The sequence below is a fragment of the Protomyctophum bolini genome (assembly GCF_963924005.1).
Source record: "Protomyctophum bolini genome assembly, chromosome: 4".
In the NCBI taxonomy this organism is placed as follows: Eukaryota; Metazoa; Chordata; class Actinopteri; order Myctophiformes; family Myctophidae; genus Protomyctophum; species Protomyctophum bolini.
In genome coordinates, this window is record NC_137865.1 from 49761119 (window position 1) to 49775335 (window position 14217).

Below are 14217 nucleotides of genomic sequence, written 5' to 3' on the forward strand. Positions count from 1 at the left end.
GTGGAGTGGTTGCTGTCCCAGGGTGCTGTGGTGCTGTCACCAGTGCGTGCGTGCGGTGGTGTGCGTGCTGTGGAGTGGTTGCTGTCCCAGGGTGCTGTGGTGCTGTCACCAGTGCGTGCGTGCTGTGGAGTGGTTGCTGTCCCAGGGTGCTGTGGTGCTGTCACTAGTGCGTGCGTGCGGTGGTGTGCGTGCGGTGGAGTGGTTGCTGTCCCAGGGTGCTGTGGTGCTGTCACCAGTGCGTGCGTGCGGTGGTGTGCGTGCTGTGGAGTGGTTGCTGTCCCAGGGTGCTAGCCTGTCACCAGTCATTGTCCTGACAGCAGCAGGTCCTCACCTTGAGGCAGGACGGAGGCCTCTGATTGACGGCCGCGCTGCGCTGAGGGATTCTCTCCCCCGTGCGCCCCCCACCCCCCCCCCGCCCGCCTCTTCCAAAGTGTCAAAACCAGAGGCAGTCCGTCTTGTGTGTCTTTGTGTGCGTGCGTGTGTGTGTGTGTGTGTGTGTGTGTGTGTGTGTGTGTGTGTGTGTGTAGTGTAGTGTGAGCTTGTGTTACTCTACTTATGAGGACACAAATGTCACCTCCAGTATAGCAGAAGGTGAGACCATTGTGAGCGAGGACACATTTCCTGGTGCTCACAAGATAAATGGTTGTTTGTTTATGGTTTAAATATTAGATATTAGATGTTGGAGTTAAGCCTGATTTGTACTGTAATTGCGAGCCGGGGTGTCGCTTGTTGTGAGTTTGTAAATGTGTGATTTCCAGCTGTAGGGTTATAGGGTTAAAAATGACACACACACAAAACATTAATAAAATGACACACACATGTGTTAATAGTGTATGTTAAGGTCCTCACATGTATACTGATAGAAACGTACGTGTGTGTGTGTGTGTGTGTGTGTGTGTGTGTGTGTGTGTGTGTGTGTGTGTGTGTGTGTGTGTGTGTGTGTGTGTGTGTGTGTGTGTGTGTGTGTGTGCGTGTGCGTGTTGTTTAAATGGCAGTGGGTCATGATGTAGGAAGGAGCGTTGAAGCCCCGGGATACACTTTACACTGAGACTATCCAGAGATGGGGGGGGGGGGGGGGGGTGTATGATGGAGAGGTGTACAATATGGTACAGTCGCTCTGACAGTGCATTAACCGCTCCTCTCTCTCTCTCTCTCTCTCTCTCTCTGCAAACCAAGTGTAAAATGACTTATACTGGATCTCTTGTCTACTAGTCCCTTCCTAACATTTTAGTCTTGTTTTTTTGTTGTTGACGAAATTGTTAACATATTTAGCCTTAGTTTTAGTCATCATAACTTGGTTTCCATTTAGTCTCCATTTAGTTTCCGTCAGTGAAAAAAGGTAGTCGACGAACATTTTTCGTCAGAGCGAGGGAGGGAGGGAGGGAGGGAGGGAGGGGAGGAGGGGGTTGGAGGTAGAGTGAAAAGGAGGGAGGGTCATTCGGGGGATGGGATGGGAGAGCCTCATCATTCCACCACACTGATCTTCTGGCACAGGGCTCCCCGGGGTCTGCTCACATTTTAAAGGCCATCCTCGTTCACTGGAACGCTGCACTGTAAAGGTTGGTGTACTGTGGGGGAACGATGTGCACAGTGTGTATGAATGTTACGGTCTACTGTATGTTGTATAACTATATAGTCCTGGTCTAGTCATCATGCCTGTCAGAATCAGCAGAGTAACTAGAAGTTGGTATAGTGCTGTCGCCTCAAAGCTAGAAGGTCCTGGGTTTGATTCCCGCTCGGGACGCTGTGGGTGCTGGCGGCGTGTTTCCTCCTCCACGTCATCAGTGCCCATACCCGAGGCGGGGTTGGCGAAAGGGCCTTTCTGTGTGGAGTCTGTATGTTCTCCCCGTGTCCCCTAGGGTCAGCTGTGTAACTAGGAGTCAGTATAGGCCCCCACGCAGGCAGACCTACAAGCTTTTTCAAAAATAGCAGACCTACAAGCTCGTAGCGCGCCACTCGGTGGCGCGCTACGAGCTTGTAGATCTGCTATTTTTGAAAAATCAAAGAGCAACTGACATATAAGGCATTTTTAGAATCTGATCTCAGGTCAGAATGGGTTAATATGCATCATTGTTTGTTTTCTCACTCAGCAGTAAACAAACCAACATACAACAAATGTATACAGGGTATATCTGCATATTTCTAAAGTTATTGAATGACTATTTAAGACCCTTTTTTAAATACCACTTTGTCAAATATTAAGTGCGAAAGAGACCTTACAACTGAGCTGCCACCCCTGTGCAATGAGCTTTGCATCCAGTTGCATCAGAGCATTTGTTCACGAACACAAGATGCACTGTCACTGTGTGTGTGTGTGTGTGTGTGTGTGTGTGTGTGTGTGTGTGTGTGTGTGTGTGTGTGAGTGAGAACCACTGATATAGAAACATGAGGTATTTCAGAAAACTGTGCAACCACTCCAAGGAACAGCAATGTCCGTGTTCACCTATGTTTCCGCCTATGTGTTGGTTCACCTATGTGTTGGTTAATGAGCACCAGTATAATGAGTACCAGTGGGGGCGCTGTTGTGCCATGAACAGAGAGAGAGAGTGTGCTGCACTGTTGCCTGCTAATGAGAGAGAGAGAGGGGGGGGGGGGGGAGTTGCACCACTCAGTTCACACGGGTGTGATTTTTATTTCAACGTCTGGCCTAAATGGGTTAATTTAATTAACATGTGAGTACTTCTTCCACCAGTAAAGGGCCTTTCAAATGGGGAGCGAGGAACGTTCACTCTGAAAGTATATATTCAAAGATTTGCGCCACATTTTTATGATTTTTTGAAAAATAGCAGACCTACAAGCTCATATGAGCTTGTAGGTCGCGAGCTTGTAGCACGCGCACAACAAATGAACGGGACAGCGCTCACGTAAATACGCTGACGTTCTCCGAGCAAAAACGCAGGTCTCATTGAAAATGAACTATAGGCTCGTTTTATCGCTGCCCGTTCGCAAGGCCTCTTATGGCTGACCAAACCAAACCACTGACCTTTTGGTAAACCTTTCTCCCTGCAGTAGAAGGAGCAGAGGGTTAGGGTTAGGGTTAGGTCCTTATGGCTGACCAAACCTTTCTCCCTGCAGGAGAAGGAGCAGAGGGTTAGGGTTAGGGTTAGGTCCTTATGGCTGACCAAACCTTTCTCCCTGCAGTAGAAGGAGCAGAGGGTTAGGGTTAGGGTTAGGTCCTTATGGCTGACCAAACCTTTCTCCCTGCAGTAGAAGGAGCAGAGGGTTAGGGTTAGGGTTAGGTCCTTATGGCTGACCAAACCTTTCTCCCTGCAGTAGAAGGAGCAGAGGGTTAGGGTTAGGGTTAGGTCCTTATGGCTGACCAAACCTTTCTCCCTGCAGTAGAAGGAGCAGAGGGTTAGGGTTAGGTCCTTATGGCTGACCAAACCTTTCTCCCTGCAGGAGAAGGAGCAGAGGGTTAGGGTTAGGGTTAGGTCCTTATGGCTGACCAAACCTTTCTCCCTGCAGTAGAAGGAGCAGAGGGTTAGGGTTAGGGTTAGGTCCTTATGGCTGACCAAACCTTTCTCCCTGCAGGAGAAGGAGCAGAGGGTTAGGGTTAGGGTTAGGTCCTTATGGCTGACCAAACCTTTCTCCCTGCAGGAGAAGGAGCAGAGGGTTAGGGTTAGGGTTAGGTCCTTATGGCTGACCAAACCTTTCTCCCTGCAGTAGAAGGAGCAGAGGGTTAGGGTTAGGGTTAGGTCCTTATGGCTGACCAAACCTTTCTCCCTGCAGGAGAAGGAGCAGAAACAGAGGGTTAGGGTTAGGTCCTTAAGGCTGACCAAACCTTTCTCCCTGCAGGAGAAGGAGCAGAAACAGAGGGTTAGGGTTAGGTCCTTAAGGCTGACCGAACCAAAGCACTGACCTTTTGGTAAACCTTGTCTCCCTGCATGAGAAGGAGCAGAGGGTTAGGTTAGGTCCTTATGTCTGACCAAACCAAAGCGCTGACCGTGGTAAACCTTTCTCCCTGCAGTAGAAGGAGCAGAAACAGAGGGTTAGGGTTAGGTTAGGTCCTTATGGCTGACTGAACCAAACCACTGACCGTTTGGTAAACCTTTCTCCCTGCAGTAGAAGGAGCAGAAACAGAGGGTTAGGGTTAGGGTTAGGTCCTTATGGCTGACCAAACCAAACCACTGACCGTTTGGTAAACCTTGTCTCCCTGCAGGAGAAGGAGCAGAAACAGAGGGTTAGGGTTAGGTTAGGTCCTTATGGCTGACCAAACCAAAGTGCTGACCGTTTGGTAAACCTTTCTCCCTGCAGGAGAAGGAGCAGAAGCAGAGGGTTAGGTTAGGTCCTTATGGCTGACCAAACCAAAGCACTGACCTTTTGGTAAACCTTTCTCCCTGCAGGAGAAGGAGCAGAGGGTTAGGGTTAGGTCCTTAAGGCTGACCAAACCAAAGCACTGACTGTGGTAAACCTTTCTCCCTGCAGGAGAAGGAGCAGAAACAGAGGGTTAGGGTTAGGTCCTTAAGGCTGACCGAACCAAAGCACTGACCGTTTGGTAAACCTTTGTCCCTGCAGGAGAAGGAGCAGAGGGTTAGGGTTAGGGTTAGGTCCTTAAGGCTGACCAAACCAAACCACTGACCGTTTGGTAAACCTTTCTCCCTGCAGTAGAAGGAGCAGAGGGTTAGGGTTAGGGTTAGGTCCTTATGGCTGACCAAACCAAACCACTGACCGTTTGGTAAACCTTGTCTCCCTGCAGGAGAAGGAGCAGAAACAGAGGGTTAGGGTTAGGTTAGGTCCTTATGGCTGACCAAACCAAAGTGCTGACCGTTTGGTAAACCTTTCTCCCTGCAGGAGAAGGAGCAGAAGCAGAGGGTTAGGTTAGGTCCTTATGGCTGACCAAACCAAAGCGCTGACCGTTTGGTAAACCTTTCTCCCTGCAGTAGAAGGAGCAGAGGGTTAGGGTTAGGTCCTTATGGCTGACCGAACCAAACCACTGACCTTTTGGTAAACCTTTCAGGAGCAGAGGGTTAGGGTTAGGGTTAGGTCCTTAAGGCTGACCAAACCAAACCACTGACCGTTTGGTAAACCTTTCTCCCTGCAGGAGAAGGAGCAGAAACAGAGGGTTAGGGTTAGGGTTAGGTCCTTAAGGCTGACCAAACCAAACCACTGACCGTTTGGTAAACCTTGTCTCCCTGCATGAGAAGGAGCAGAGGGTTAGGTTAGGTCCTTATGTCTGACCAAACCAAAGCGCTGACCGTTTGGTAAACCTTTCCTCCCTGCAGGAGAAGGAGCAGAAACAGAGGGTTAGGGTTAGGTCCTTATGGCTGACCAAACCAAAGCACTGACCGTTTGGTAAACCTTGTCTCCCTACAGGAGAAGGAGCAGAAACAGAGGGTTAGGGTTAGGTTAGGTCCTTATGGCTGACCGAACCAAACCACTGACCGTTTGGTAAACCTTGTCTCCCTGCAGGAGAAGGAACAGAAACAGAGGGTTAGGTTAGGTCCTTATGGCTGACTGAACCAAAGCGCTGACCGTTTGGTAAACCTTTCTCCCTGCAGGAGAAGGAGCAGAAACAGAGGGTTAGGGTTAGGTTAGGTCCTTATGGCTGACCAAACCAAACCACTGACCGTTTGGTAAACCTTTCTCCCTGCAGGAGAAGGAGCAGAGGGTTAGGGTTAGGGTTAGGTCCTTATGGCTGACCAAACCTTTCTCCCTGCAGGAGAAGGAGCAGAAACAGAGGGTTAGGGTTAGGGTCTTATGGCTGACCAAACCAAACCACTGACCGTTTGGTAAACCTTGTCTCCCTGCAGGAGAAGGAGCAGAGGGTTAGGGTTAGGGTTAGGGTCTTATGGCTGACCGAACCAAACCACTGACCGTTTGGTAAACCTTGTCTCCCTGCAGGAGAAGGAGCAGAGGGTTAGGGTTAGGGTTAGGTCCTTAAGGCTGACCAAACCAAAGCGCTGACCGTTTGGTAAACCTTGTCTCCCTGCAGGAGAAGGAGCAGAAACAGAGGGTTAGGTTAGGTCCTTATGGCTGACTGAACCAAAGCGCTGACCGTTTGGTAAACCTTGTCTCCCTGCAGGAGAAGGAGCAGAAACAGAGGGTTAGGGTTAGGTTAGGTCCTTATGGCTGACTGAACCAAACCACTGACCGTTTGGTAAACCTTGTCTCCCTGCAGGAGAAGGAGCAGAAACAGAGGGTTAGGTTAGGTCCTTATGGCTGACCAAACCAAACCACTGACCGTTTGGTAAACCTTGTCTCCCTGCAGGAGAAGGAGCAGAGGGTTAGGTTAGGTCCTTATGTCTGACCAAACCAAAGCGCTGACCGTGGTAAACCTTTCTCCCTGCAGGAGAAGGAGCAGAAACAGAGGGTTAGGGTTAGGTTAGGTCCTTATGTCTGACCAAACCAAAGCGCTGACCGTGGTAAACCTTTCTCCCTGCAGGAGAAGGAGCAGAAACAGAGGGTTAGGGTTAGGTTAGGTCCTTATGTCTGACCAAACCAAAGCGCTGACCGTGGTAAACCTTTCTCCCTGCAGGAGAAGGAGCAGAAACAGAGGGTTAGGTTAGGTCCTTATGGCTGACCAAACCAAACCACTGACCTTTTGGTAAACCTTGTCTCCCTGCAGGAGAAGGAGCAGAAACAGAGGGTTAGGGTTAGGGTTAGGTCCTTAAGGCTGACCGAACCAAACCACTGACCTTGTGGTAAACCTTGTCTCCCTGCAGGAGAAGGAGCAGAAACAGAGGGTTAGGGTTAGGTCCTTATGGCTGACTGAACCAAAGCGCTGACCGTTTGGTAAACCTTGTCTCCCTGCAGGAGAAGGAGCAGAAACAGAGGGTTAGGTTAGGTCCTTATGGCTGACTGAACCAAAGCGCTGACCGTTTGGTAAACCTTGTCTCCCTGCAGGAGAAGGAGCAGAAACAGAGGGTTAGGGTTAGGGTTAGGTCCTTAAGGCTGACCGAACCAAACCACTGACCTTGTGGTAAACCTTGTCTCCCTGCAGGAGAAGGAGCAGAAACAGAGGGTTAGGGTTAGGTCCTTATGGCTGACTGAACCAAAGCGCTGACCGTTTGGTAAACCTTGTCTCCCTGCAGGAGAAGGAGCAGAAACAGAGGGTTAGGGTTAGGGTTAGGTCCTTAAGGCTGACCGAACCAAACCACTGACCTTGTGGTAAACCTTGTCTCCCTGCAGGAGAAGGAGCAGAAACAGAGGGTTAGGGTTAGGTCCTTAAGGCTGACCAAACCAAAGCGCTGACCTGTGGTAAACCTTTCTCCCTGCAGGAGAAGGAGCAGAAACAGAGGGTTAGGTTAGGTCCTTATGGCTGACTGAACCAAACCACTGACCGTTTGGTAAACCTTTCTCCCTGCAGGAGAAGGAGCAGAGGGTTAGGTTAGGTCCTTAAGGCTGACCGAACCAAAGCACTGACCTTGTGGTAAACCTTTCTCCCTGCATGAGAAGGAGCAGAGGGTTAGGTTAGGTCCTTATGGCTGACTGAACCAAACCACTGACCGTTTGGTAAACCTTTCTTCCTGCAGGAGAAGGAGCAGAAACAGGGTTAGGGTTAGGGTTAGGTCCTTAAGGCTGACCAAACCAAAGCGCTGACCGTTTGGTAAACCTTTCTCCCTGCAGGAGAAGGAGCAGAAACAGAGGGTTAGGGTTAGGTTAGGTCCTTATGGCTGACCAAACCAAAGCACTGACCGTTTGGTAAACCTTTCTCCCTGCAGGAGAAGGAGCAGAAACAGAGGCTGTTGGAGCCGGCGCTGGCGTTCAGGACCTCCCAGTGGCTCTCTGAGAAACACCTCAACCAGGACGAGGAGGTCAGTGTGTGTGTCTGTTGTTTCTGTTTTAGTCGTAGTCTCTTGAATAGTTTTCATTTAGTTTTAGTCACCTGGTGACTATGATGATGATTTAGTGTTAGTCTAGTTTTAGTCGTAAGATAAAAAAGTCATACGATTTTAGTCGACTAAATCTACAGTTGATTTAGTAGACTAAAATGTATTGTGGCGGGCCTTGATGCCGTCGTAATGGCTGTTTTTGCGCTTGCTGGAAATAGCAGATCTACAAGGTCACAACGGGCCGCAGTGTGACACGTTGTGAGCTTGTAGATCTGCTATTATCAGCATGCAACCTAGTGTAAACGGTCTAACGGGTTTGCACATCTGTCTGTCCTGGCATGTCCAAAAACATACAAAATAATTAAAAAAATAAACTGTGTGTGTGTGTGTGTGTGTGTGTGTGTGTGTGTGTGTGTGTGTGTGTGTGTGTGTGTGTGTGTGTGTGTGTGTGTGTGTGTGTGTGTGTGTGTGTGTGTGTGTGTGTGTGTGTGTGTGTGTGTGTGTGTGTGTGTGTGTGCAGAAGGCCATGGCGGAGGTGGAGAAGAAGAAGGACGAGGATCTGGACCGACAGGTTCTGCTGGCCGAGCAGAGACAAGAGGAAGAGCGCCTCCTACAGGAGGACAGGGAGAATGAGGAGATGGAGAGAGTGAAGGCTGTGGAGGGTGAGAGACACTGAGACACAGAGAGAGAGAGGGTGGAGGGTGAGAGACACTGAGACACACAGAGAGAGAGAGAGGAGATGGAGAGAGTCAAGGCTGTGGAGGGTGAGAGATGGAGAGAGAGGATCAAGGCTGTTAGTCTAGTAGCCAGCCCAGAGAGCCCCATTGTGAACCCGGACATGTTGAGTACACCAAGGTTTTATGTTATAAATGTTTAGTATGTAGAAACTGCAGGATGCTAACTTGCATGTTGGGCAATTTTCATAATTGACATGCACATTTGAGAGACGTGGCGGTGGCTCAGGGGTAGAGAGTGGCTGGATGGTAACCGCAAGGTTGCCAGTTCGAACCCTGTGGGCTCCCCCAGAGTTAGTGTCGAGACTCGAAGTGTCCTTGAGCAAGACACTGAACCCCTAATTGCTCTTGATGTGCTGGTTGATGCCTTGCATGGTTTCCGCCGCCATCGGTGTGTGAATGTGTGTGTGAATGTAATGCACAATCTACGTAGTGCAGCACAGAGTGCCGTGCTACGAGCTTGTAGGTCTGCTATTTTTGAAAAATCGTGAAAATGTGGCGCAAATCTTTGAATATATATATATATATATATATATATATATATATATATATATATATATATATATTCTTTCAGAGCAAACGTTTTAAACTCAAATCTTTGCTTCTGGGAGGGAGTGAACTACATATTTTCAGATGGGTGTCGGCGGCCAAATACATATATTTTTGGGGTTTCCTTGACATGAAAATGATTGAGAACCACATACGGTACATAGAAACATGGGGTTGATCATAAAACTGTCAGCATTTAGAAGGCATTTGTAGAACCGTCCTCAGTTCGCAATGGATCCAAGCTGAAATCAAAGTGCGAAAAAGGCCCGTTTCATCTCCTTTCATCAGCCTGAGGTCTGCCTGTCAGTGGCAGGCGATGGGTGGGCGGGGGGGGGGGGGGGTGGAGGATGGGTGGGAGGGGGGGGGGGGGGACTGCAGCCTCCGTACCTCTTTTTCTCTCAAGGGCAGAACGGATTCTGAAGGGCAGCGACCATAGAGTAATAAAAGGATAGAGACCGAACCGGCAGTCTTTCGTTCGACCGAAAGACTGCCGGAAGTACAATTATAACTCAATGGCTCGAGTGAGCGGAAGTTTATAGCCTAGCCCAGGACCTCAAATTTGAGGTTCCGGGGCGGGGCTGACGCACGTGACGTCATGGACGTCCGTCCACCTCCATGTGAGGACGGCTGTGTCTCAGGAGGTAGAGCAGGTCGTCCACTGATCCCTGGTGGGTCGGCGGTTTGAGACCCGGCTCCTCCTCCTCCTCCTGTCCACATGTGAAAGTGTCCTTGGGCAAGACACTGAACCCTACGTTGCCTCCAGTGAGTCGGTCGGTGTGAGCTCGCCACCATCGGTGTGAAGTGAGGACGCTGGAGTCGACTGTTCGCCGCTTCACCTCCCAACGTATGAATGAATGAACCGTCGTAAATGCGCTTTGAGCACTTGGAAAAGCGCTATAAAAATGCAATTCATTATTATGAAAGTGCTGCAATTCCACATTTTGCCAGTAGGTAACGTAGTTAACGTTGGATAGCCTTACTGGGGGGCTTGGCACCGCACAACTCTCCCCAACACTCTCCGCCCGGCGGAGGATGAGAAAGGGAGAAAATAAAATGATTTATGTATGGTGCGGTTGGTGCGTGAGGCCTGCGAGGCCTGCGAGCGGGGAATGTTCAGGGCCTTTAATCACAGCGTCCTCTCCATCTCTCTCCTCTCTCCCCTCCCTCTGATGTCATCTGTCAGGTGTTAACCCATTTAGGCCTGCATTTTAAAAAAAAATCGACAGTTTTCTGAAAAACCTTAAGTTTCTGATCAATTTCTGCTCAATATTTCATGTCAAGGACCCCCAAAAATGATATGTAATATATGCCTCCCATCTGAAAACATGTTGTTCCAGGGACCTCCCCAGAAGCAAAGATTTGAGTTAAAAACGTTCACTCTGAAATAATATATATTCAAAGATTTGAGGCACATTTTCACGATAAAAAAGCAGACCTACAAGCTCGTAGCGCTGCACTCGGTGCCGCGCTACGAGCTTGTAGATCTGCTATTTTTCAACAGCTAAAAGTACAACACAATGCTTTTAAAACACCAAAAAGGGGTTCCCGCCCAGAGTGTCTTAATGAACTGCTGATTGTGCTTCAGTGGAGGACCCTCATTAATGTATTATAGATGAACAGCAGGACGCTCTCGGCCTGCTCTCTCTCTCTCTCTCTCTCTCTCTCTCTCTCTCTCTCTCTCGGGGTGGATTGCGTGCGTGGAATCTTCCCCCCAAACATCTTTTAATCTGCACAGCGGGAGGGTTGGCAGGCTCTCTCTGCCTTTCATGTTGAAAGACAAGGCAGCACGCATATATACTGTGTGTGTGCACGTGTGTGTGTGTGTGTGTGTGTGTGTGTGTGTGTGCGTGAGTGTGCGCATATATCATTCATACACACACACACAGACACAGACACATCTCTGGCACCTTTTTGATCAGCTGTCCCTGCGTAAACATTCACGACTGAATCGTTGTCTCCTCCTCCAGTGCTTTGAGACCATGTGGTTTCTGTCGCTGAAGGCCTGGTATCTATTGACTCTATAAACGACCAATTAAACTCCCCCCCTCCCCCCACATCAATCTACGTTGCCGCGAGGGTTTCACTATAGGGTCCACCGTCCGTCCGTCGGGTACGTTTTGTCGCCCAGCTCACGTCCGCGTGAACATTCCCGTTGCTTTCGCAGTCGGTTTTCCGACTGCAGCATGCACTTGACTAAAGCATACCCTTGACTGCGCAGTCAGTGCGCAGCGCCCTTTAGAAAAGAACAAATGCACGCTTTGAGGGGATGTTGAGTGGAATGGTAAATGGATCCATCGGTACATGTCGTATTATATCATATCTGTCGAGTGGAAACATCATTATGTCCAATAATGTACTTTTGATGCTTTAGTGTGACAGTATGATTAAGTAGGGTGTTCATTTACGAAAGAAAACACACAAAGCTTTCTGACCGCAACGATATGGGCATATTAAAGAGAGTATGCACATTGGGGGGGAGCACGTAACTTTGGGAAAGTGTCATAGTTTAGCTTGTTTACAACTGAAACGGACTTCCTGTGCATAACTCAAAATAAGAGACACATGTAATGATTAGTCAACACTAGTTTTGTTTCTAAGTCTACTTACAGGACATTATTAACAACATCACATTTGAGTTCCTTTTGAATGCCTGTCAGAATTTCTCTACATAACTGTCTCATCTGTTGGTGCGCAAATGCGCCTTGCATGCCTTTTGATCTACGCACAGAAAACATTTTGATGGCTGGGTTGTTTTCTGTGTTCATGCTTACAGCCCTAGTTTGTGCTCAACCTCCTGGTTCTAGTCCTAGTCTGTGCTCAACCTCCTGGTTCTCCTTCTCTCCCTCCAGAGCGAGCCAGGAGGAGGAAGCTTCGTGAGGAGAAGGCCTGGCTCCTCTCTCAGGGGAAAGACCTTCCTCCTGAGCTGCTCAACCTGGAGCCCCACTCACCCATCCGCAGCAGAGCGCGCAAGACCAAACAGTTGTAAGAAAACCTTGTTTTTTATTTTTGCTTGTTGTGTTGACAGAAAATAAACATACATTTTGTGCATTTCACTGTATCCGACATGTTAATATCCCTGTTAATATACCTGTTCATTTCCCTGCCCTGAAATATCGGGGGGAAAAAAGTGTATGGCCATTTTTGTATACCACACCATAGACAACCAATATTTCATCATGGTTTAAGTAGCATAATTATAACATGCCAAACTAGGGGGTTTTCATGATGATGATGTACGGTCTAAATGGGTTATTAAAGTATGATTACATTTTGCCTTTATATTGGTTGTCTATGGTGTGGTATACAAAAAGGGCCATAACTTTTTTTCATGGTGTTTCCATCAGAGCTGGCCTCTCATTATGTGGACCTTAATGACCAAATGAATAATAAAAAACACAAATAAAATCACAGGTTAATCCTTAACCGCTTTTAGGCCTGTGGTTCCTCGGCTCTCTGGGACAAACATGCGAGGGAAACAGTTTAGGGTTGAAGTACTAGCAGAAAACTAAGGGTTTAGTTTACTAACTTTAGAGTTTACTCTCTTCTTTCCCCTAAAGTTTCACAGCCAACACACTATTATTATTGTTTTGGATGATGATGATGGTTTGTGGTGTGTTCTGTTTCCAGCTATGAAATCGATGACGACTACACTGCGTTGTATAAAGGTAGGGAGGATCCTCTCCTATACGTTTCACCCATTTTATACTATATCTTCGTACAAATTGGTCCCCAATAATGTTCATTATTATAAGACCGTAGTATTTCTGTCATTCTATCTACAAGCCCATAACGCGTGACGGGCTTGTAGATCGGCTATTTACGTCATCACGACGGCATCAAGGCCCGCCTAAACAAATCTTCTTTGACTAAATCACCTGTAGATTTTAGTCTACTAAAACTAGACTAACACTAAAACATTCCAGGTGACTAAAATGTGACTAAAACTATTCAAGAGACTACGACTAAAACTAAAATCAAAATGTGCTGCCAAAAACAACACTGAATGACGACATCGGTGGGGATTCCTGGAAAGTTAGCATGCTGAAATAGAAGCCATTGTTGTACTTGTGCAGCAGCAACAATAACTGGTTGTCACCAGACGGGTTTAGAGTAGACGGGTATAATTAGCATTCGTTGAGGGACCGATGTTATGAAGTTATCGGTGAAAATGTGTGAAGTGCATCTTTTAAGGCAGACATTCAAACAACATTTCCTTGAAGTAGTTCAGTCCTAGCACTTAATGGTGTGTGTGAACCTGTTGTTCATCATTTCTACCTGTGTGTCTCTCTCTCTCTCTCTCTCTCTCTCTCTCTCTCTCTCTCTCTCTCTCTCTCTCTCTCTCTCTCTCTCTCCCTCTCTCTCAATTTTCAATTCAAAGGGCTTTATTGGCATGAGAAAACATACGTTTATTTTCAAAAATGATGTACATTTGATTCAGAATCTTCAATAGATCAGTTTCTATGTACCAATAGATCACTCAATGCAGGTATACTGCAGGAATATACACAATGATTAGTCTTTAGGGTGGTTGTGTTCCATTTAATATCCTTCTCTTATCACAGCAACTCACGAATCTCGCTGCTTGTATTTGCAGCACATTGTCGTACTTCGCCCAGCAGATATGGGAGTTTTTTGTCATTAGTCATGTTTTCAAAATCTCTGTGTGTGTGGGGTTGTAATCTCTCTCTCTCTCTCTCTCTCTCTCTCTCTCTCTCTCTCGCTCTCTCTCTCTCCAGTGTTAGAGGCCCTGAAAGCTCACAAGGATGCGTGGCCCTTCCTGGAGCCGGTGGACGAGTCTTACGCCCCCAAATACCACGAGATCATTCAGGTAAACGTCTTCAGGACCAGAGACACTATGTATTTACTCCAGAGCTCAACAGTGAGCGCCCACTTTTAGAAGGAGCGGGAAGTAATTGTACCCACGTAGATGTTTCAGAAAATCCTTTCAGCCTTTTTTTTTCCCCCCCATAGTTTTAAGCCTGTCATTTGGTTTCATTTTATTCTCGAGCAGTTGAGACGAACAGTTTAAGTCCACACTAATCATCCATAATGTATAAACCATGCATATTATGGGGTCAGGACAGGACAGCTAGGCCTTTTTAGTTTAGTTTAGTTTATTTGATCATCCTTCAGTTTCAAATACAATATTTAAAGACAATGAA

General features: G+C 47.7%; 1 protein-coding gene across 1 annotated transcript in view; it reads left to right on the forward strand.

Annotated features, from left to right (window-relative positions):
* Positions 1 to 14217, forward strand: part of cecr2 (CECR2 histone acetyl-lysine reader) — an 81791-nt gene that overhangs the window by 51428 nt on the left and 16146 nt on the right. Inside the window, exons 8-12 of the mRNA XM_080762288.1 lie at positions 7662 to 7754; positions 8293 to 8434; positions 11905 to 12037; positions 12683 to 12720; positions 13792 to 13883. Coding sequence (XP_080618414.1) covers positions 7662 to 7754; positions 8293 to 8434; positions 11905 to 12037; positions 12683 to 12720; positions 13792 to 13883 — 498 coding nt within the window. The remainder of the gene's footprint in view (positions 1 to 7661; positions 7755 to 8292; positions 8435 to 11904; positions 12038 to 12682; positions 12721 to 13791; positions 13884 to 14217) is intronic.